The sequence below is a fragment of the Lepisma saccharinum genome, unplaced genomic scaffold (assembly GCF_977018435.1).
Source record: "Lepisma saccharinum unplaced genomic scaffold, izLepSacc3.1 HAP1_SCAFFOLD_547, whole genome shotgun sequence".
Taxonomy (NCBI): domain Eukaryota; kingdom Metazoa; phylum Arthropoda; class Insecta; order Zygentoma; family Lepismatidae; genus Lepisma; species Lepisma saccharinum.
The window spans coordinates 112,724-137,534 of NW_028143227.1; the positions used below are offsets into that span (position 1 = coordinate 112,724).

At 37.6% G+C, this 24,811-nt stretch overlaps 1 protein-coding gene and 1 long non-coding RNA gene across 2 annotated transcripts in view; one reads left to right on the plus strand and one right to left on the minus strand.

Annotated features, from left to right (window-relative positions):
- LOC145983014 (adenylate cyclase 1-like) overlaps positions 1-23,627 on the plus strand; it is a gene marked incomplete at its 3' end in the record, with an annotated part of 86,753 nt that extends 63,126 nt beyond the window's left edge. The window contains exon 2 of the mRNA XM_083116296.1: positions 23,478-23,627. Coding sequence (XP_082972422.1) covers positions 23,478-23,627 — 150 coding nt within the window. The remainder of the gene's footprint in view (positions 1-23,477) is intronic.
- LOC145983015 (uncharacterized) lies at positions 208-7,022 on the minus strand. The gene is made up of 3 exons (XR_014441216.1): positions 6,953-7,022; positions 4,509-4,602; positions 208-304 (listed from the first exon to the last, which is right to left on the minus strand). It is a non-coding gene; the product is annotated as an uncharacterized LOC145983015 (long non-coding RNA).
- Positions 23,628-24,811: the final 1,184 nt, after the last annotated feature.

The following is a 24,811-nucleotide window of genomic DNA, read 5'->3' on the forward strand; positions in this document are numbered from 1 at the left end:
AAGAACCTTACAGTGAAGGTATCCCAAGTTCAATACCATGTGAAGGCACATTGCACAGTGGTTGGAATCCCACTTTAAATTGCACGTCTACTCCCGATTAGCCTATCTGCACATTAAGTGGACTTCAATCAACAATTCACACATGAAACAAATATAAAAGGATAAGTATTATCAAAGGAATATATATTTTTTCACAAAAGAGTCTTTATTTTTTTGTCTAAATACATTTTTTTGTTCAGTTGAAATTTCTGCAGACCACAAGTTCTCACTCAGACAGCCTCAGTGGAACAACATTCAGTTTTACCTGTAAAGAGAATAATGTCATGTAACATCAATTCTGAATTAGCATTCTGTGGTTAGAAATATCATTTAAAGAAACAAAATTTTGCATAAGGTCATTCCACATCAGACATCAGTTCAACCAGACCACGGTACCCATAATCTCAAATTTTCATGAAACTCGGCACATTTAATAATACTTTCATGGTGGTGAGAAACCATACTTTTTCTCTCTCTCTAAGTTGTTCAGTAATTCCTCTTTCTTCCATTTCCAAAGCCTCCAAGTGTTAGCTGCACTGTCCTGGAAGAAAAATTCTAGCTCCCTTACAAATTATTCAAACTTCTTTGAAATTTCACAACATTACCAAAATAATAGAAAGAAAATATGACAACGTATCACATTCACATTTTAGTACACCAATAAATTAGTAAAATATTACCAGATTTTAGGCCAAAAACAATGTTTACTACAATTTCGATTTTTCTTAGGTTTGATATATCATCTAACTAGCCCAGAAATAAAATAGATGGTGATTCATTCCTCCTCTGCTTTTTTTAAATGACTACCGGATTTTATACTTTTCACATTAACTCTTAAGAATCTAGATATCATTGAAACACATTTTTTGGAGTATAAAATTTTAAATAGCGTTTTCATGGATGCCAGGAACGCAGGGCATGGAAGGAAAAGCCAAACTGGTGCCTTACTACTGGACCACCAGATCCACTTGGCAATTGGACAATATCTTCACTACTTGAGAAGCGGTTGGAAATCTATGAAGTGCTTTTTGTTGAAAATGGCTGGCTAGTGCATGCTAGTACCTTGGTATATCAGTAGCTATAATGTGCTCAAACACTACACAAAGTCTCATCCTAAACCGAGGGATCAAATCTACAAATTGTACTACAAGTTACATTCCCCGTTAATTTTATTCCATGTATTAAAAAGTTATAGTAGTTATGTGTCTTTGTCATAGTAAATGTAAATAAACTAATATTAGTAATTATAAAGGTAAGAACAAAACATTCATGTTTGACCACAGGATGTTTTCAGGTAGGGCCAAGCACTGATTTTTTTTTCAAAAGGGAGGGGGAGGCATATTTTCTCCATAATAGTGTCACTCCCTTAAAGAAACACCGTCAATTCAAAGTTATCATATTTCTGCAATATCCTTTTAATAATTCACTCAAATGACTGTGACTGAAATAAAATTATATGGGTGAAGTATGAAATTTTAAGGTGACACCTTCCTGGCATCCATGAAAACCTTATTTAAAATTGTATACTCCAAAAATTGATTCTGTGATATCTAGATTCTTAGAGATAATTTGAAAACTATAAAATGTGATATACATTTTTTAAAAAATCAGAGAAGGAATGAAAACACCATCAATTTTATTTCTGTGTAAGTTAGATTATATATATGAAACTTTACTTTAAAAATATTTGAGTTGGTGTTGCAACTTTCCCTTTAAAAAAATCGAAATTCTAGTAAACCTTGTTTTTGGGCCAAAACCAGGTAATATTTTACTATTAATTAATTAATTGAAGGGGTCATTCAAGGGGACATAATTCAAGGTAAATACCAAAAAAATCATGTGGTTTCTCACCACAATGAAAGATGAAATGTGCTGAGTTTCATTAAAATATAGGATCATAAGTTCTCAAACCCCTTTTGTTGGTAGAAACCCTCCAATGGTGGTTGTATGACCATTTTAGAAAACAAAAACCTTATTAGTACACGTTTCTAGATATCAGAAACAATGTTCAAAAATATTTATTGTCTTTAGTTTTCCTGGAACATCCTTTTTCCAACATTACAAAGGTGTTTTTTTTCTCATGTAGCAAATTACGGAAACCTTAATATCTCAAAAATCAATAAAGCTAGAGACCTGAAACAAAATTCATTCTGTAGTTAGTGAATCATACTTTCTATGATATTCAAGTATGTTTTGCTCAAAATTGCATCCTAAGAACAAAAATTAAGGTGGTAATTTGGGTAACAAGACAGTGGCCACGGTGGCTCAGTTGGTAACGCGTCTGACTACCATGCTAAAGGTCCCGGGTTCGATCCCCGCCGGTTCAAATCCGGGAACTTTTCTAACGGTGGAAGCGGCCCCGGCGCCCACCCAGTGTCGAATAACATGGCTACCGGGGGGAAACCCCGGGGGGTAAAGGCGGTCAGGGGCGTGATGTTGATCACATCACCCCCACTCACGACCGGGTCAAGAAACATAGCCGTTTATGGAATTTTGACAGTTTCGGTTTTAAATATCTCAGATGGGTCCTTTTGAAAAATTCTGAAATTTGGCATGGAGGAAGCCCTGCATGAACCTAACTCACAGTAAAAATCTCAACTTTTAGACTCAACTTGTTTGGTAAATATGACATAACATATGCGATCTAATTTGTGACATTGGTGTGTAATGTTAAGCTACATGTATGCCTAGAATAATGAATGAAGCATTTCATTTTTCTTTTTTAAAGTTGGGCTTAAAAAATCAGAAAATATAGTAACATAGGATTTTAATAGTTGACTTACCAGAAATTAAAATTACAAGGTATGACAACTGAAGATCTGTGAAATCCGTCAACTTCTACATGAGCACGGGTAATTGTTGGAAAAATGGCTGGCCCAGGAGAACTAAATACAATATTTTTTTGGGATATTGTTTTTAATATCTACAAACATGTACCAACATTTGTACTAAAAATGATTTTTTTTTCTAAAATGGTCATGCAACCAATTACTTGGTTGGTTTTTTTTTTTCTAAAATGGTCATGCAACCAATTACTTGGTTGGTTTGACATGGAATGACCCAGAATTGACATGAAACTATCCTTGAGTAAAATAAAAGCAAGCCATATATTTGAACTTCTGCAACCCATATCTGTTCTACAGGGCTACAAAATATTTTTACATTTCAGTCTTAATAAATACATTGTGTGTTTGTTTGTTGCAGCCAACTGATAAGAGGACGTGATAGAAATGAGCAAAGCATACTTATGCCTCGCTAGGGCTTCTAACCAAAGGCCACTTTTTATTAACCAAAAATACCTTTGTTCATCACAGTTTAAGACAGAATATCGCACAAATTTCCATGGAGTGTTTAGCACATTGCACTGCAATGATAGGGGTTCCAGGTTAGAATCCCAGCCTGGCCGTGGCTGAACTGCATCCATGAATAAAGAATTTCTAATAATAATAATAATAATCTTTACAATTAGCAAAAATGTGGCAGAAAAGTAAAGTAATATAAACCAAATCAATCAATCATCACCGGCAGTCGGTAGATACGCCTTGGTCCTCACGGGCTGTTGCGCCACGGGTTATTACTATTTGGAAAAGAAGTTTGCATTTCATTTAATTTCATTTTACGAAAAGAAAGAAAATAAGGTATGACTGAAGACGACCGGACCCCTCTCAGATTTTCTTCATATTTGGCATACTTACTAATTGAGGCCTGCTAATGATGAATCTAAAGTTAAAATTTGTCGGAAACGTCTAGAAATTGCAAAATAATTGTGAATTATTGACGCTAGCCCCACAAACCATTGACGTGTGGTTAGGTTAGGCAAACATAGTTAAAATTTCATGTCGTGGTAGTATCAGGATCTAGAAATTGCAAAATAATTGCGATCCATTGACGTGTGGTTAGGTTAGTTTCGGTTAGGTCAGGCAAACATGGTTAAAATTTGGTGTCGTGATAGTATCAGGAATATATATATTTTGCTTGTGAAACAAAAAATTTTGCAAAAATCGACGGTTACCAGCCCGAAAACTAATGCCTTATTTTAGCTTATTTTGCAATTTCTAGACGTTTCCGACAACTTTTAACTTTAGATTCGTGATTTGGAGGCCTCAATTAGAGAGTATGCCAAATATGAAGAAAATCTGAGAGGGGTCCGGTCATCTTTAATCGTTCCGAAAATAACTACTGTGTTTACACTTGGCAAATATGGGTGGGGGGAGAGTTTTGCTAAGATTTCTTGCTATCTTTGACTTTACATGAATATTGTGGCTAGTGGCAGATATAAAAAAGGTGCTGATGCCATCACTGTACATTATGGAGTATATAATGGGAGATTACACTTTGAAACAAGCACAATAATGAATCCAGCACATGTGTAATTTCTACATGTTAATTTGGATCATCAGCATAATGTTTTTTATGACTCCTTGAGCTAAAAAATACAAATTAGCCCATCACAGAACGTTATTACTTACTTGTTTTCTCTGTCTAGCCAAGTTTGTCCTGCACAAGCCACAACATCAGACACCTCTTGCTCTTTAGTATTTGGCTGGTGTTGGCAAACAGTGCCTAGAAGAAAAAAATCATAAATTGTATAAGGAATAATTCATTTGTATGCAAACTGAAATGCAAAATTTTCCATAATTTGAACCCGTTGACTAAGCAAGTAGAAAATATTGCATTTCACATAAACTACTTATAAAATTACAGAACAGTAAAATAAAACATTCTAGAAGTCTGGCAATACTTCCAGTGCCTGCATAAGATACCATACTGCTACGCCAACACAAAATATAAAATGAGTGAAACATGCTGCTTATCCATTGCTGTAATCTCAAAACTAATAAAGAAGTAATAAAAAAGGTTCTAGCTGAATCACCTGGCAAAGCTAGTCACTTTATTATAATATACACTGTGTCCAGTCATGGCATGTGTCACTTTCAGAGGATTGCAGTCATTTAAACCAGTACCACATCTACTTTGTTTACAATTGCACTTCAATGTACATGGGCTATTTATTATTGAGGGGTTTAGCCACCAAATGAGAGCTGAACTAGTAAGAATTGAGTTTCAGAAGTAATTTAAAATTTGGCTGTAACTACTTTCACCAAGTGGTGAGAATACTCATGGAACTCTTTCACCAGGTTGTGAGAATAGCAGGAAGTACTGAAGACCAGAAATCACATTATAAGGTGTTGGAAGGGTAATGGTTCCGAATGTTTAATGATTTTTTTCAGTTTCATAGGAAGATTAAGTATTGCAAAATTGTAGAATTTATTGTTACAATAAATTTGAACCCTGGTGAAAGTAATTACCACTGTTTGGAATTCCAAAGTGCAACCCATTAGCAAATAAATAAAAACACGAAAAAAGTACCTTACGCAAGCATTTGTCGACAAGGCATTTTTCATTTGGAATAAATGGCCAACCCAACCTAACCACAAAAGCATTTAGAGGCGTTTTTTGAAAACTAAAGAGCCCTAAACCTTACTTGCCTAACTTTATTAAGAAACCCCTTTGCATCATGCACACATGGCAGTAGTAGTCTGTAATCAAGATGGTAGTAAACAAATAGCTGATTGCAATTGAGAAGTACATGTAAGTGAAACATTAATCTCAAAGCAAAAACACAGAAAGTGATTGCTATAACTCTGAAGTAAACAGACATTGAACCATGAAAAAAATGCCTGTGTACCATAATGAAATTGTAATTAAACAATTGGAACTAGGACCAAACCATTTATGAATGTAATATTATCTTCATCACGTGATACACTAGTCCATACATGATACATTTTTCCAACTGCATGGTGTGGAGGTAAAAAAGTAATGATCGCCTGCATGTAAACACACACCAATGTAATCTTTATACCCACCAATAACTAAAGAATGTGTGTGACAGTGTAACAGGCCAGGTCAGGTCAGAGATTATTCGCATGCACAGATTAAAACCTGGTGAAACAACTCTAAGCTAGCTTCACTAGTCACTCTGTCAAAATTTTACTTTGGTGGATGCTGTATATTCCATATTTAGATCAAATTCTGATTACATAAGTTTGCAATAATGTGACAATTATATTTTGAAGCAATGTAATCACAGAGTTGGGAAAAGTATTTCTTGTGTGCATTGCTGATTTAAGGTAAATTATCGCAATCACAAACACAAAAATTAGTTAGCAAATAAATTTAAAGAAAATATTGTTTCTGTTACTTGTTCTTTCACCCACTTCAAGCTGTGGTAATTGTAATGCAGCAACATTTCATTGCGTCCTGTAAAATTAGAATCTGAATTATAGGAGCACCATGTAAATCATGCTGTGATCTTCAGTAGTAGCCTGTTCGCTAAGACTCGAGCTACAATCCACACAGCTAAAAAAAATTGCACGTGACAATGCTGCAGCCTTCGATTTACGTATCGAAATCGAAGAATGAATTTGTAGAAACGTATTTCTTATTAGATAAAACCTAACGTAACAACTTATGTAGTTCAAAGTATTCTACGCTTCTTCACTATGCACAGGGAGGTGAGAAACGTTTTTTAAGAGGGCAAGTTTTGTACAAAATTAGGAAGGTGGTAATTATAATGTAACCGAAAAATGATACATTTTCAGCAACAAGTACTTTCCGTCTCTTCCATTCAATCTATTTTCGGTATACTATAAATGTGCACTGCTTATAGGTAAGCACTTTATTCCCTGTTATTTTAGTTTCATGAGGTGCGAGAAGTTCCATGCTTCTTCACATCATGTATTTTCAATTAAACAAACAAGACGAAATACTTCTTTAAACACTGGTTTGATAACGCCTGCCTTGTTTCCACTCACGTTCTCACACACGTTACACAACACAGATTAAATATATAGCGTGCATAAGTATAACACAATTAAACACACTTTGGTATTAATAATATTCAACTTACCACTCAATAAACAACATTATTCTTCATAAGATGTGCACGACTCCCGGTCAGCATTGAACGTAAACACAACATGGCCGCCTCAGAAAATTTCCCGGATGGCCGATGATGACTGAATCCAACGTTGCAATGTCTCCGAGACGTTCCAGAAACTAGAAAATGAAACGATAACATTGCAATGTTTCAGAAACAAAACTGGGACTTCATGTGATGCTTTCTGTAACGTCAACGCGAAACCAGAATGTTAGAAACGTATATGAAATATTGCAATATTTCTGAAATATGTCTGAAACTTGGTGTGCTGTATGGGAAATAATGTAAAATTACATACATTACAATTATAATTGTTAGAATATAACTGTAAGAGTATTTTTTTTCTGTGGGGTGTCGTGAGCACCCCACTACCCACTTGTGTACAATTTGGCCACCTACCTACTTAAAAGTTAGAGCAGTTCAGGAGGATATACTGTATTATAGTACTAATATTAAGCGCGAATCTTTAAATTTTCCTGAATGTTTTGTATATTTTTCATCGAATTTCGCATTTATCTAAGAAGAATGGCCACTTCGATGGCGTAGTGATTACGTCGTCGCCTTGTAATCAGTTAGACTTGATTTTACTTTTGTTATTTAGCATCGCTTTTCTGCCACTTTTGGCTAACCACGACGATGAAGACGAGCGTATTTATTTATTTATTTAATTGTAGTTGTCTCCAACAGAGAAAGCTTCTCCAATTATGGGAGACTTGCATACAGTTGAAATATACATACATAATTAATAATATATAAAAACACACATACACACAAATAAAGAGATACTTCACACAAATAGATATTTACAAGACGAAACAATACAAAGCCATACCTACACTCATAGTAAATGGTAACAATATACCTCACCCATGATATATATACATGTTTAGAAATCCCTAAATGTCTGCACTTACAAGACAATAATTTCTATAATTTCTTGTGTAAAACATAATGATTGCAACTTTGTTCTATAAATATTCAGGGAATACGAAAAGTCTAACTCATTATCTATCATTGATAACTTATTGTACAAATCTAACATTTGCTGTAACGGAGAGTTTTGATACTTCTTAGTTTTAGCCATTTGACAATTCAGCAAGTTTCTATTTCGAAGATGAAAACATGTAGTATTAAAATATATTTTGCTTAAAATTTGAGCATTATCAATAAGGCCATTAATTATTTTATACAAAAATAGCTGTTGCATAAAAATTCTCCTTGACCTTAATGATGGCATGTCGATTTCTCGTTGAAGTGTATTGGTAGATAACATTTTAACATTACAATTCTTACCATGTTTTTTGGAATACAAATAACGTTGAAAGCGTTTTTGTATTTGTTCTATTTTTTCTATATATATTTTAGCTATTGGTGACCACATTATAGATGCATATTCCAAGGTACTCCTAACCATTGCATTGTATAATAACGTGATTGCGTCCAAATCCTTTAAATATTTTGACATTCTAATTACAAAACCTAATTTTTTGTATGCAATATTTACCATTTGTATTATATGAGTTGAGTACGAGAGATCCTTGTCAATTATTATACCAGGATCCTTCATAGTGTTGACTCTTTCCAATTTTTGGTTGTTTATGAAGTATTCACATTGCACGTTCGATTTATTTGCAGATAATACCATGTAATAACATTTTTTTATATTGAGATCAAGTTTATTTTGAATACTCCATTGATAAACACGCTTTAAATCTTCCTGCAATTGACAAGTATCTTGCAACTTTGTAATATCTTTATATATTTTGATGTCATCTGCATACATTAGACAACTAGATTTATTAATACTTAATGGTAGTTCATTCACATACAATACAAAAAAAAGAGGCCCTAAGTTTGATCCTTGCTGTACTCCAGAGTTTACATCATATTTAAAAGATTTTGTCAACCTAAAATCTACATATTGTCTTCTATCTTTCAAATATGATTCAATCAGTGATATCCAGTCATCTGATAATCCATACCATGTTAGTTTATGAAGAAGCACTTTATGATTGATTTTATCAAATGCTTTAGTAAAATCTAAATAAATAGTATGTACTGTGGATCTATTATGTAACATTAAATGAACTTCTTGTGTATAATTTAATAGATTCGTGATGGTCGATCTTTTTGCTGTAAAACCATGCTGACAATCTGTTATCCAACATTTGACATGATTATATATTCTAGTGTAAAGAATTTGCTCAAGTACCTTCACAGGGGAGCATAAAATTGAGATTGGTCTGTAATTTTCTATTTCGGATATTTTATTCGTTTTTGGTATAGGACACACCTTGGTTAGTTTCCAAATACTTGGAAATGTTTGTATCTTCAATATTAAATTATGATGAAATGCATGAAGGGACACACATGGACAGGCCGGGATTCGAACCCAGGACCCCTGACATCGTAATGCGCTGTGCTAACCTCTCCGCCACGAAGGTCTGAGCCTTGTGATCAAAGAGTCCCGGGTTCGATTCCCGTTGGACGCACATAGTGGTTCGGATCCCACTTTAAACTATGTTCAGTCTCGATCACCCTATCTGTGCATAAAGTGGACTTAAAACACAAACGCAGAATCAGAAGAATGTATCATTTGTGTTGATACAGTGTACAGTGACGGACACTTCTGGGTTCTAACACTCCCCATTAAGTTTCAGTGGAATCGTTACAACCCAGAAGTGCCCGTGGCTGTACAAGGTTTGATGCTTCATACACACACGTGTACACACACACACATATACAGCGAGAGAGAGAGAGAGAGAGAGAGAGAGAGAGAGAGAGAGAGAGGAAGAGATATGAAAGTGCTGCGACATGTAATTAATGCTTTTGAGTTTGAATCTATGAAACGCAAGGCTTATTACGAAGTTAGTTACTTATGTATTAACACATGCCGAATGGAAGCACAGTAAAAAAAAAAAAAAAAACTTGAAGACTTATTGATGATGCTTTTGACGTGCCAGCTGCAATATGCAAAAATGCTATCCTGTCAATACGAACGTGGAGTTTCAACGCTACGAGGTGGAAGGGGGAACCGGAGAATTTGGGTTCCAAATTAAACAAACCCTATTTGAACTGAAACGCTCGTCACTGCGCGTCTATGATTCATGTAAATCCCTCTCATTGGACACACACACATTGACGTGCGCCAACACGGAAGAGAAAAACACATGCAGAGCGAAGATATACCAGACAGCTGCAAAATTAATCACGGACTCAACAATGGAATATCGAATTTCGGGAGAAAGGCGAGAGTTTTGCGATTCATGAAAGCAGTAATTTTTCGATTGTTTTGTGTTTTTGGGGGAGAGGCCGTTGTAAGGGATAATCAGATATCTCTTTTAAATAGAATTACGTCACTGTAAGTTGAATTATTACGTGTTCCTTTGCATCTCGCATATTTTCACTGTCCTTGTAGCAGGGGTGTGCCCATCCCCCCCAAGGCCGAGGACGCATCCCCCCCAAAATCGTTCATCAAAATATCCCCCAAAAGAATTGTTCATCCAAAAACCTCCCCCCCCCCCCACACACACACATTCAAATCACAGATAAGTGACTTATCTGTGCTCAAATATAGTTTGGATAAACATGCAGTAATTGATTTTTGTTTGAATGTCGATAATTTGATTTAATATTTTAAAAAAAAATCGAAATATGTAAGTTTTAGACAACGAAAGCTGGCAGTATTTTAAAGTTATCCAGTCAATCGTAGCACAGGAACACATACAAGCGAAACTAATCGTGCCTGAAATCATCCAACAAACTGAAAGAAAACACCAGGCATTATTTACCACTGGCCGAGATGCCAACAATCGAAAGGCACATGCCAACAATTGAAAGGCGCATGGAATTCGAATCCTTTCATTGCAGTTGAAATTAAAAGACTAAAAAATAAAAAAAAAACATGGCTCACTATCATGTTTGCTAACATAAAACGTATAAAACTGTTCAGGCTCACTGACATTGTTAGTGTACTGAATCAACCTTATTATTATCAGTTTGTCTGTTTGACTAACCTTGTATTAATTCCAAACCGCTTCTAAAAGCATAAGAGGTGGTGGCGTTTCATTTCAACCCAATTGCCGCCATGCCCCACAAGTAGGAAGAAAAACTAATAGCCATAGCTAAAAATCAATAGCAAGGCAATCAATCGAAACGATTCCCCCCTTTTTGTGTGAAAATATATATAACTTGACAAGTTTAAAAACAAGACGCTGCAAATAGCTGTTGCGCATCTCCCACCACATTTCCCCACTCCATTCTCCGCAGCGACGTTGGTTCGCAGTGTTGCAACCTGGAGGGAGCGGAATGGTCTGAGGATTTTCAACGAAATTTGTATTCGCTTTTTCATGGGATGTTTTCTACTTATCGGAGTACAGAAATTCAGCTCACCTTTCGCCAACGACTCTTTTCCTTCTTTTCAAACTTGGTCTCCCCGATGGCGCAGTGGTAGCGTCGTCGCCTTGTAATCAAGGGGTCCCGGGTTCGATTCCCGGTGGAGGCACGTAGTTGTTCGGATCCCACTTTAAACTGTACGTTCAGTCCTGATTAGCCTTACTGTGCATAAAGTGGACTTAAAACAACAAATCGATCCAATCCAATTCTTTTAAAACTTAAAAACCCATCCATTTAGATACTCCCGTGGAAGCGCTTGTGGACTCGACAACATTATACTTGAAGTTTATGTAACTTTTCGCAAATATGTTGCAACATTGTAAACAATTTCTCTGGCCTGTCCTCTAAGGGGCTTTCCAGAGCAGATTGTGGATTTCGTTGGACCCGGCATAATTTGATTTTTGCATTTCAAAAATATGCAGCCAAGAGTAAAGAGCAAGAACATTTCAATGCTTTAAAAAATAACACAGGCAAGCATGTTATTAGACTGCCTTCTCGTAGCGATTGTTGTACGATAAACAAAATAACCCCCACCCCACTCTGCTTTGTCGCATTCAGAAAATAAAGTTGTTCACCCAGTAGTTCCTCTTCGTTATAAACCTTAACGCGCGTGCGTAATACTACAGTTTATGATCCGCGCACCGCACGCATTTTCAAAGACCGGATTAAATCAAACGAACTACTGATAAACTGATATGAACCGGCACCGTCAATCTACACAGTAAAAATCGTTTGTCATATTTGTTTTAGCTTAATTTTGCTGAGTTGGCACCACTCGTACTCTCAAGGCCAAACCAGTACGTAGAGGAGTGGTGTGGAGGATGACGTAATAGGAAGTGCTCTGCAGCGATCTGCGCATACCGGGACTTGATTTGTCAGGCTATAGAATTGGTAGCTAACCCATAAAATTTTGCCCCGCCCAAAATTCCCATGACCCACGCACGTCATGAATCCCCCTGTGCCCCCCCCCCGGCCTTGTAGTAGCGTCAACGTTTATAATCGAGTTACTATCATTCCAACACCTGAGAGGGGGAGTGAGTACGTGGAGGGGAAAAAACGCGATTGCAGCTATGCCAGTCGTTTTGCAGCAGCGCGCACTGCTTTGCTCCTCCCACTTGCTTTCTCTCCTTGCTCCACAGATTCCCGAGACAGTGTACCATACCTAAGCATAAAGTAGACTTCAAATAAGTTTTCGTTGGTTCATGGAGTATTAGGTGTTCTTGGTTCGTTGAAGTAACTGTGTCTTCCGCAGGCTTTGAGAAAGGGAGGAATATGGAAAGTTCCATTCGCCCCTTCGGAAGTGTTTAGGGGAGTGAGTGATGGAAATTTTAAGAACCCTGCGTTCCTCACCAGAACAACTGTTGGGAAAGTCTCGAGGTAACACTGAGATAAAGCAGAAAGATATTGTTTCCGTGGCAGAACCCATTTAGTTCGGAGACAGAAGACTCCGCAGGTCGAAATAAAACTATCGATCGCCAACGATGGAGGTGGGACAGGAGTTCCAGGATGTTTGGTGAAGTTTTCCTTTCCGGATCCACCCTTCTAGACCTTCTTCTTCTCCTTTTTTTGGCCGATTTACCGAAATTTATTCTGTGCCCGTCCAGCTCCTTCAAGGCCGCTCCTCAAATCGAACTCTTTATCTTGTTCAGTGGTGTTCCTGACCCAGAGGGAAATTCCCTGCAAATATTTCCCTTTCCGAACTTAACGTTCCCTTTTTCACAAACAATAAATAAAAAAAAGAGCCTCTATTGAGTTTTTTCTAGAGATTTCTCGATCTGATGAGAGTGTAAGAACGATTTTAGGGTGTATAATGGCAAATTGAACATCAAATTAAGCTTTTGTCATCACTAGAGCCCGGAAGTTTGGCAAAATGCCTCTTTTTATCTAATGCATATATTGATACAATTTTTCCGGATATACGTTTATGTTGTTTCGAATGTTTTGGAAGCCTTTTCATTTTGCCTATTTTGCCTATTTGGGACCCCACTGCCTATTTTTAATTATAATGCCTTTTTTTTGTTTTTTTCAATGAAATTTGACATTTTTTTTTAAAAAAAAATGTGTATGTAAATTATTTTTCTCCCAAAAAACGTTGTTGGCATTTATTTTTCTTCCTATTATTATGTGAATAATTTTCGCCTTATTTAAGTAATATTGAACTCACGCATGTTTCAACATTGCTGAAGGAGAAAAGTGTGAGAAAAAAAAAATATTTCATGCTGAGTTAGGATATTGCCTTTCGGTTAACATTTCCTTGTGCATGATTGACTGCTGAAGTGGAGAGGTTGATTTCGAACACAAAGAAAATATTTCTGAAATCTCCTTCTCGAACCCGAAAATTTCAGGAAGTTGCGATTGAGCTTAGTTTACCTCAGCAACCAGTCTTGACGAGATAGGGAACCTGGATATCAGCAGCTATATATCATGCTAACAACCTTCAAAAAATCAGTGAGGTGATCGATGCTCTTCCAGAAAATGAAGCGGCTTCAATTCGTGAAGTGAAAAAACTCCTGTGCTATTCAAGTTTACTTTTGCACATTATGGTGCATTGCCAGAGACAATTACAATTATAGCATCCATGAAAATCTTCGAGGAATCTATGCAGCAGATGATGGAAGTGCCAGGAGAAAAGGGGTGAGCTGTTGCGGAAAAATGCTAACGGGTAGTGAGTGCAAATGAGGACTTGAAACAATTGAAAACAATTTGTGATATTCTAAAAGGTGAAAATGCTCTTACCAAAATGAGTCCAGCTACATTAGCTTGTTATATGTATGCTCCAATAACTTCTGTCGAAGTAGAAAGATCATTTTCTATTATGAAAAACATTCTCTCTGACAGACGACTATCAATGAATGTTTAGAACTTAAAAAGCACTTGTAGTTATGTGCAATCAAGACGGAGAAAATTGAAATGCTCTTCCCAATTTAGATTTTAACATTTTGCCAGAAATTATAGATAAAAGTAAGCGACTTCTAAATGTGCCTTTTTTCGGTTTATTTTGCCTTTTTTCATTTTTAGTGCCTATTTACCACATTATAAATGCCTTTTTGCCTGCCTATTTTAACGAAAATAAATGCCTGAACTTCCGGGCTCTAGTCATCACCTTTATGGGAGGGTGTCATAGAAAATGATAGTGGGACCACAGGCAAAAGAGCTTTCGTAGACGCGACTCCTGTGCATTGTGCTCCCGTGCGGACGGGAGGGGCAGAGTGGAGCAGGCTTCCTTGTTGCTCGAGTTGAACGGATGGAAGGGAAGATGCGCGAAGGCTTTTGGCCCAAGGTTCTTTTGTTTGTGCTCGCTCTGTATGTTAATTGGGGAGTGGATAAATCTTGTGCTTGTATTATGTACTTATCATTTCCTTTCTGTTAGACAATAAATGTAGAAAAAATTGCTTTACCTTCAGTCTCTAAACTTCTAACTTTAAAGTTCGTACACTTTTCATTACATTTAATCAGCAGAGTTCAGATTGAAACGAAATACGATATTTCAGGCGCTTATACTCCACTAGGAAGAGGCCAAATAAAAGAAATCGTTTTTCTAAATTAGTGCATGACGTCTATACTCCGTCCCAGCTAACTGTGGAGCAGGCAAACGAAAGCAAGTCTCTGCGCAAGTAGTGACGCGAGACGACTCCACCAATGAACACGTGAGAGGAACGGAATTGTGTGGAGTGGGGGAAAGCGACTGGAGTTACCAGCCTGCACCTCAGCGTCTACTGTTCTCTCTGGCCAATAGATTTCCCTCGCTTCTCTGACGCAATGCACGGCCTTGCTCCACAGTTAGCTGGGACAGGGTATAATTTCTCTGTTCCTTGCACATTAGCAGGCTGAAACTATTTTGTCGTATCTCCAATTTTCGTCTGGAGTGAGATGATAACATTATCGTGTTCCGTACGTGTTTGGAAGCAACAGTGTATCTGGATACCAGTGGCTTGAATTATCAGATTAATAAAACGTTTGCGCAAATCGTGTAGTGTATTCAAAATCCACATAAATCCAACTTCAATCAACTGTTCTGAAAAGTTAGTGGAGATGGATATACGACAAAATACTATTTCAGCCGGTGTTTGTGGAAATTTCTCCCTGTTTCCCTTTCCTGTAGTTTTCTGTTTCAAAGATTCTCCTTTCCTTGGAAAATTCCCTTCTGGGAACATCACTGCTCTTGTCTTCTGGTGATGGCGTGTTGTTCCTCACAGAATGGCCTGATTCCATACGAGAGAGGAATCCGCCTCAGTTGATCGTTTGAATACGGAACGTGAGCGGACGAATCAACAGCCAGTTTGCTAAATCTATTTGGGAGAGGAAACAAGACGCCTCTCTCTCAACAGTTGTTCCAACCACGGAGTTGTTCAGCTCGAATAACAGTTCTCCGATTAGACCATGTTCGGCTTTATGAGTGCGTTCAGAAAGTCGCACCAGTTCAACGCGTTTAACGAGTTGTAGCAATTGGCCGTTCCTTAAGTCCTTCTGTGAAGGTTGTATTGTTATGGCGTTCCTGAAGTGTCTTACCGTGAAGATCTTCTGCTAATTGCAGACAAATGCGAGTGCACGGTGGCTTCGTCACACTATTCTCTATCCACTGTAAGAACGAAGTCAATATAAACACATACATGTGACTTGTGAGTAATTCTGTTTGTTATTCCAATGTCAGCTGTTTATGAATCTTGCGCGTAGGACGCCATGCCATTCGATGTGGCTTCTTCGTTCAAATTGCGGGACCTTATATTATTAGCTGTACAGCTACCACCAATACATTATGACATCAAAACTAAAACATAGAAGAGGAACTATTTGTAAAGTCACGTGGTTTTGTTTACACTATCTTGCTTCTTACAGTGGATGGAGAATAGTAATAGTATTAATACTACTACTACTACTAATAACATGGCGTGCATGGTTTTAATACTAACACATGGTTTCGCTGAGCATTTTCCAATTGAACAAAGCTCGGAAGCTTATTATTTTGAAGAGTTTATGAACTCAACTCGTATGTGCAACGGGTGTTGACTACAAGTCTCTAAAAGTTTTTGTAATTGCCTGAACATTACATTATTGCATTAAAGTTGTAGGTTATTTAGTTGGGATGTTGATTTCGTTCATTTTTTATTTTGTCAACTGTTTATAGATTATCACAGACAACTAGTATTAGAAGGACAATTAGACTAACCTGTAGATGCCAACCTGGCAACGACATTTACAAAATGATGGAATTTTATCAACAGTCTCCGAACAGCATAGCAAAGGAATATCAGAAGTATGGAGAAATCGAAGATAATACCGATGTGGGTTTTACTAACTCGCTCACTCTCTAGCCTTCTTAAACCCGAAGGTTTATGGCTGCAGCAACACAAGCCTTCCATCTGTCTTATCCTGGGCAAGATCAGTCCAATATTTTCCATCCTCATCGATTTCCTTTAGGTCCATCTTCGTCTTGACCTTCCTACAGGTCCCTCACTATCCCGATGTGGGTTTGTAAATTGCTGTAAGTACGTAAGTACTCGAAGAATAAATATTTTATTAAGTTTAAAACAGAGAATTTTGTTTACCACCAGTGGTGACTATCAGAGTCTTCTGCTCTCAGAGGCAAATTCCTAGACAGACTTACAGGTACGTAACATCTTTAACCAGTGCACAATCATGCCATCAGTGTGAAACTCCTCCAAATCACTTACATTGGAAATGAGCACAAAATTATATTCCTTAACGAAAACGGCAAGAACATAGTGTGTGTCTTCATAAGCGCAATTTGCTGGCGTCATTTCTAAGCTTCCATCTTCACACCTCAATCCGTTTATGCACGAAACGACAAAAACCCGAGATGAAAATCAAACGTCACAGCGCTGCGGCAAAGCAATTCCTAGAAGACGCGTATAAAGAAAAATAAACAATTACACGACTCTAATGAGATCTTCAGAAGCTTTGGGGAGGGAATAAGAGACGAGGGTTGATAACGAGACAAGAGTAAGACTCGAACCAACCTTCCAGCCAGTATCTGTGGATTCGCAGAAGCCTTCCCAACAACTTTTTAGCCAACACAAACACGCAGCCTGGAGGCATTCTTGTCTGGATGCATTGTTCGCATTGCTTTGTGAACCCCAAGTAAGACGACGCAGGATTTCAACGCTGGATCGATTTCTCGTGATGTAGCCACAGCAAGGTTGTCAGTTCTAACAAATGTTCTGTCAATGGTCAGACAGATTAGGGTGGAGTTGCTTTTCTCTTCACGATTTGGAGAAATAAGCAAGAAGTTTCCAAAGTAAAGAAAGAGAACGTCTCTTGTGCTGAGGCATCATTCCACGAAGGAGGGAAATGACATGACAAAAACTGAGGGGTAGAAAGGGAAACCCGCACCGTATATTGATTGATTGGCTTATTTTACTCGCTTTTTTTGCCACTTTTGCCTAATCGTGACGATGAGTTTGAACTGTGATACAATGAGATGGGTGAAGCAACAATCACAAACATATAGGGACGACACAACACGAGCCTCACAGAGGAACATACCAGCTATGAGCCCAGACGCCAGAGCCTCGATAGTCTGCAAAATGCAGTCCCACACAGAAAACTAAATGCATAATGTAGATTGATGCACCATAATGCATCGATTGATGCACCAGAATGCATTTTTTCGGATGATGCACTTAAACGTTTCTTCTGAGCCACATAGTTTATGTAGCTCAGACGATACGTTTAAGTGCATCATCAAAAAAGATGCATTCTGGTGCATCAAAACTCATCAAGGTGCATCAAAACGCAACCAACTGATGCATTGAAGTGCATCTCGACTGAATGAAATCCTCACTTGATTCAAATGATCCACTTTGGTGTTTCTTTCACGACATACAAAAATGCACCAAAAATGCATCAAATGTGAATCTGATTCTTTGAAGAAGCCATAAAACACATTAGTGCATTAATCGATACATTCTATGTGATGCAGTTAGTTCTCTGAGTGCAGGATGTACTACGTGGAAGTGAGGTTGACATTTGTGTGCTTATGAAAATCCTTACATGGATAATTGAAAGTATCGATAAAGGAGGAGGAAAAGAAAAATGGGGAACCGAAATTCTGCGGATCTTTCGCCTTGGTTTATTTTAAAGTCACCAGGGCACTAAACGCATACCCCTGAATGTATGCGGGTGGAGGTTGGGCGTCTTGAGGGTTTCTCCCCCCTTTTCTTTTGTTTTCTTATGAAACACCACCTCTTTCACACCACCTGCACCGTATTACAAAATACAGTACCTCCATTCTGTCTGACATTTTAGATTATTTTACATCTTTTTTTTACTCTTTGGGCTAATGGCAACATTCAGAATTGATGTATTGACGTTTTTGATTTGAGGGGATTCTAAGCACTTTGTGCCTCCGCCGAACATCGAACCCAGTGATCCGTGATTACAAGGCGACGACGTTACCATTACGCCATCGGGGAGGCCCCCAGGATGGATACGTGAAATTTATATGGGAACAAACTGGGAGACATCGAGCTAAGTTTGCAAATATCAAAAGAAAATCCCAATCGGGATTCTTTTATTTATCACGATTCTCTTCCCACACGATTTTCTTCATGTTTTTCTGCCCCATATTCATATTAATTACTTTTCCAATATAAATTCAACACATCGTGATGTGTTTACATCCAATGTCAACCTTCTTCCACGTAGTATAACCTGGACTGCATTTTTCAGACGAACTAAACGCAGCCGTCTGGACTCGGCCAGTATAATCCTGTGTAGAGCTTGTATTATGTCCATGTGTTTGTAATTCTCTCTTCATTAATTTCATCTGATGACAATTCATCATCATCTTCGAGATTATCCAAAAGTGTCAGAAAAGGGCATAAGACAAAACAAAGCAATCAACACATTCAAATTTGCCGTCTCAGGAGCCAACCTCGGCTGGACCTATGGCCGACGCCAGGGCAACGTTTTTTTGAATATTCCTCGAAATTCGCAATGTTTTCAGGCGATGTTAGTCTATACAGCTTTGATAATATCCAGGTAAGAGCGAAAGTAAACCACACTAAGATCTACGTGAAAGCTCTATAGAGTGTCTCAACCTTAAAAGTCAGTATGGAAGTAAATGGAGTACTTCCCTCTCTCTCTAATACATGAGTTTTGCCAATAGCTCTGTCCTTCTCTACCACCGCTGCGTTGCGAGATGTTACAAAATTTACAAAATGTAAAAGTAAAAAATTTCAAACGGTGAAATCTTTATCCTGTAGAGTTTGTTATGCTCTTTTTACTGACGGCATTATATAACCTGTCATAAATTCATGTGATCTGAATTTTTCATAATTATGCAATTTTGCAAGACGCTTAATTTTTTTCTAGTAAATACTTCAAAAGCCATAAATATCAAACCGCTTGAACAACTTAGCCAGTTTTTTTTCTACGGGATCTATGATGTTTGCAGATATGATATTCTTCGCCTGAGTGAATTAATTTGCTTACGAGGAGAGTTATTTATATATATATATATATATATATATATATATATATATATATATATATATATATATATACATTGTATATTTTGTATAAATCATCAGACCATAACACGAAAAAGTTGGTTAGCGAGAAACTTTTCGGTTTGTCGCGATACACATGCAGACCAAGCGAGAAAAGTGTTGACCATTGTTTGAAGTTATTTTTAGAATGCATTGTTACTCCACAGCACCGTTATTTATTCCGCAATCGTACTTTGTTTGTTCGGGCTGTCTCGCGTATCAAATTCATTGCGCGCCACCAAGGTTAGAATTCGTAAGAAGTGCAGTGTGCTTTATTTTCCGTAAAAAATGTATCTTAATGTTTGTTTTTGCATTTATTTAATTCTGTTTATGTAAAGGATACAACATTCAACGAAAGAAGTAACAATAGTTGCGTGTATTACACATATAATGCAAATGTAAAATGGTAAATAGTTACGTCGAAATATAAACATTTACATGCGAATCTTGAGGTAACTGTCGTTTTTTTTTCCCAAAATGCATCAAATGCATAGATTTGATGATTTCCTATACGATATTAAGGAAGTAAATTTGTCGCAATCATTAGCGACAATCAACAGCGACTCGATGCGACTCAGTTTGTTGATATGGCAACGCCGCGCTCCATTTAACGCATACTGACTTTTAAGGTTGAGACGCTCTATAGTGGTTCTCAATCTTTTTCAGTCCGGGGCCCACCTTGAAGGATATTACACTTCATGGGCGCCGGAAGAATTAAGTCTACATGTAGGGGTGTGCATCCAGTTTATAATCATATTTTTTGCTAGTGCGAGTGCTTTGAGAAGCCCTTTTTTACGCTTCCTTAAACAAATTACACATACTTCCTTCTAGAAACTAAATATGCAATTTAAAAAACGAATTTACTGTAATCATCTAATTAAACACACATGTTGAAATTGAATACAATTTTTTTATATATACTCACCGAACTAATGTGACGGTTGGGGCTGCCTTTTCCGCATTACCTGGGGCATATTGGGTTCAATTATGGTTAACTTAAGTCGTAAATCTGAGTGCGCGTCAAGCCTATTTCTGTACTTGCTTTTCACTTGAATCGGAGATGAAAATCCCTTTTCACACAAATATGAGATGGAGAACGGCATGAGCAACTTTAATGTCTCATCCAAAAGTTTAGGATATCCAATACTTTGTTAAGTCTGAATCTAAAAATCTGAATCTTAGTAATTTAAATCTAATAAGTTTTTAACTCCTTCCCTGTGTTCGGCGTAATATTACGCCCTTGGTCACTATAGCTTATTCTGTGTTGGGCGTAATATTACGCCCGCGAACATCTCTGACTGAAGTAACATGTGTTGAACGGAATAATACGTTTTTTGTTGGTGAAACATATGTTTTTCTATTGAAGAAACAACGATCTTTTATTTAGACACGATTTTCAGTGCCGACAAGGAAGAAGTAGTAGTTCAGAGGAAAGTAAACTGTTTTTGTGTTATGCTGACAAAGTTCAAACTTGAGTTCGTTTGCGTGCCGCGTTTAGTCAGTTCCTTTATGTACATTTTTTTTGGTGTTGCGTTATTTGAACTGTTGGTGATTTATTTTTGAGTTTGTGAGTTTCTAATAGTATTGTCAAACAGGATTGCGAAATATTTTTTTCCCTCATCCCTCATACCTATTGAAGATATTGCAATGAAACTTGGCGGACGCATTACGTGTAGGCCATAGTATTTTTCAAGGTAGATTATAATGGGGTACCTATATCCAGGGCTGATCCAGAGGGCCCCAAAGTTACCAAAAGGGATTTTTCTGAGGGAAATTTCCCGAATTATCCCCGATTTCCCTTTCCTCATACTTGATGTAAACATGTGCGTGGTACCATTTGAATGCCTGTTCTATTCTGAAGAGAAAGACGTATGAACCATGATACTCGGATGAATTGTGCTGAAGCAGTAGCTACTTAAAAGTATTACTACGCAAACTCAGAAAAAAAATGCGCAGAACAGGAAACCATTTTGTCAGAAAATTTCACAGGAGACAGTAAATAAATTTTCGTTTTTCAAGCCCGACTTCGCGACCTATCAAACGCCCCCTCGGGACCCTGCTGTAGGTCGTGCCCCATAGGTTGAGAATCGATGCTCTAGACGAAATTCTAAGCATAATATTTAAGTTTTATTATTATTATATATCATCATCGCTACCGAATTCTTAGGATTCAAAGTCCTGGGCTGAACATGGACCAGCCTACGAGTGTGTTTTGGTATCAAAGCCATGTAAACATCATTGAATTCGCATAGTCATGATTAGCCAAAGAAAATGCCTGTTTTGTATTGGTTTGGAGTATACCATTCGCCTATACCGTGGGCCGAACTTTGAACGTTACGCCTGTGTATTACAAGAAAGGATACACTGTATGCCAGAGAAAGGGATACGAAACCTCTCAAAGCACGCTGGGATCATCCATGCGAAATCTTATAATGGAAGCTGCATACTGACGTCTAGCGTTTCCGCATGTTGAGAGCAGATTGATGATTTATTCAGCACGCGGATCTGAAACTGAGCCTCCTCCTTCGATGTTTCAGATTGAATTTCAGCACTTACTGCAGAGGCAATCCCTGTTGCATGAAGGTGTGCAGGTAATCAGTTTGAAGGACAGAGAGAAGGGATCTCTCTCTTCTCTCTCTCTCTCTCTCTCTCTCTCTCTCTCTCTTCTCTTTTGTCTATTCCTCCTCCTTTCTCTCCTCTTCTCTAGCATATCCTTTCTCTCTCCTTTTTTCTATTCCTCCACCTTTCTTTCTGTCCCCTTCTCATTTCTCTCTCATTTTGTATCTATTCCTCCTCTTCTCTTCTTTTTCTCCACCTTCACTCTCTCTTTTCCATTTTGTTTTTCCCTCCCTTTCTCTATATTCTTTTCTCTCTCTTTCACTCCCCTACTCTTTCTTTTCTCCTTCTCTTATTTCCTCTCTTTTCATTCTCTGTATTTTTACTTTTTCTTACTATTTCTTTCTCTCTTATTCCTTCTCATTTTCCTCTCTCTCTCCCCCTCTTCCTTTATGTTCGGCGTTTCATGCTCTGAACCTGTGCACTCCCTACAAATTGTTTTTAATGCTGTCAACAGCTTTGTCAGTGTTGCTCAAATCTATTGATATAAGATAATAACTGTATGTTACATTTCCAAATAAATTATAACACTTATTTCAAAACATGAATGACCTGCATGAATGACTGAATGAATTAAATGTTCTGGTTGCCTCAGCACATATGGCTATTTCACACCCTTCGAACTATATGAGGAAAAATCTCCTTATCTAAAGCCCTTACCTTTAAGTTAAGAAAGATGTGTAAAGATCCCCCCGAGGAAGGTTAAAAGTGAAATGCATGCACAAGACGTTAAAATGGAAGAAGACACTAAAACCTTCATCATAGACAGAAGGTCCGTGCTTCTCAAATAGCTAAAAATATTTGTAGGAAAGTAGTCGCAAAACTATTACTCTCTTGATCGGTGAAGTACTAGTTCTTATTTTTATTATATTTTTACATGGCTTTTTCTTTCAATGTAATAGTTTAGATCTAGAATATGATTTACTTTGTACTGCTGCCACGTAAAAGTAACATAGCGTGTTTTTTGCTTTCAGCTGTCAGCCAACTTGCTGATTTACGTGTGTGTCAACGTTGTCGGGATCTTCATGCACAACTTGATGGAGCATGCCCAGCGGAAAGCCTTTCTGGATACGAGGAACTGCATAGCCGCACGGCTCGAGATGGAGGACGAGAACGAGAAACTGGTAAGTTCTCACATATACCTTTTATTTATTATTAAATCATTTCAGCTGTAGCCATATTGTTGCGTTAATTTGATATGCATGCATGTGTAAATTTCTGAACTATATCGACTACTTCCGTACCAAATCTTATTTTTTCAGCTCACAATTTTATTTTCAGTCACTAGCGCTCAGAACGGTTTTTTTTGTTTAGTTAATATAGGGTGCCTCAAAAGTCCGGCACCATAAGACAACTCCGTTATCAGTGCAAACAGATAGCGAATAATGAAAAGACGGAAAAGTAATTGGAAATATATCGTTTTCAATCTAATGTGCTTGAATTTTGAGTTTAGAACGCACTAGTACGAGCCTTAGTTTGGTTTATTTTACTTCGCTTTTTCTGCCACTTTTGGCTAATCGCAAAGATTAGGATGAATGATGACGAGATGAAATTTATGAATGTACTCTAGCAAAGAACACCCGTGCCCAGGCCGGGATTCGATCCCGGGACCCTTGGCGGCGTAGCACGGTTATAACCACTCCGCCACGGAGTTCGGCTATTGGATGAATTAGTTCTAGAAAATTGAGTAAGTTTTTAACAGACATTGTTTCTTGTCCTCAATTTTGTTTTAGTTAAGGAGCTTATCCCCGTATTGCGTGACGGGCTGTGCTGATGTGCTCGTACTAAAAACAATCAATTAGATCAATAATTTTTCGCTATCTGCACTAATAACAGAGAGGTCCCGTGGTGCCAGACTTTTGAATCACCCTGTAGAATTAATATAAACTCGTGACATCTATATCACCATTCAAATATTATTTGAACGATTTTAATAATTTGTGTAATATTGTGCATGCTACTTGTTTTCAATTTCGTATCCGCGCTACGACATTCCTCTTATTCCGAATAGTTCCGAAGAGAAAGAACACCTGGTTCAGAAGGGTGAGAAAGTGTATTTGACAGGAAAGAAGGAAAAAGAAAAACCAGCGCAAACGTCATCCGTGCCAGCCGCAGGATTGGTTGAAAATGGGGGAAGAATAGAACTTCGACCCAGGGTTGCTGAGGGAGGGGGGTGAAATTTGGCGATGAAGTTCTTGCAGAGGAAACGTATTGAAAAGTTCAACCCTCTGGGCACCATCTGCAGTTATCAAGCCCTGCTTCACACAGTGGAGATGTCAGTAGTATAGAAATGAGATAAGGACAGTTG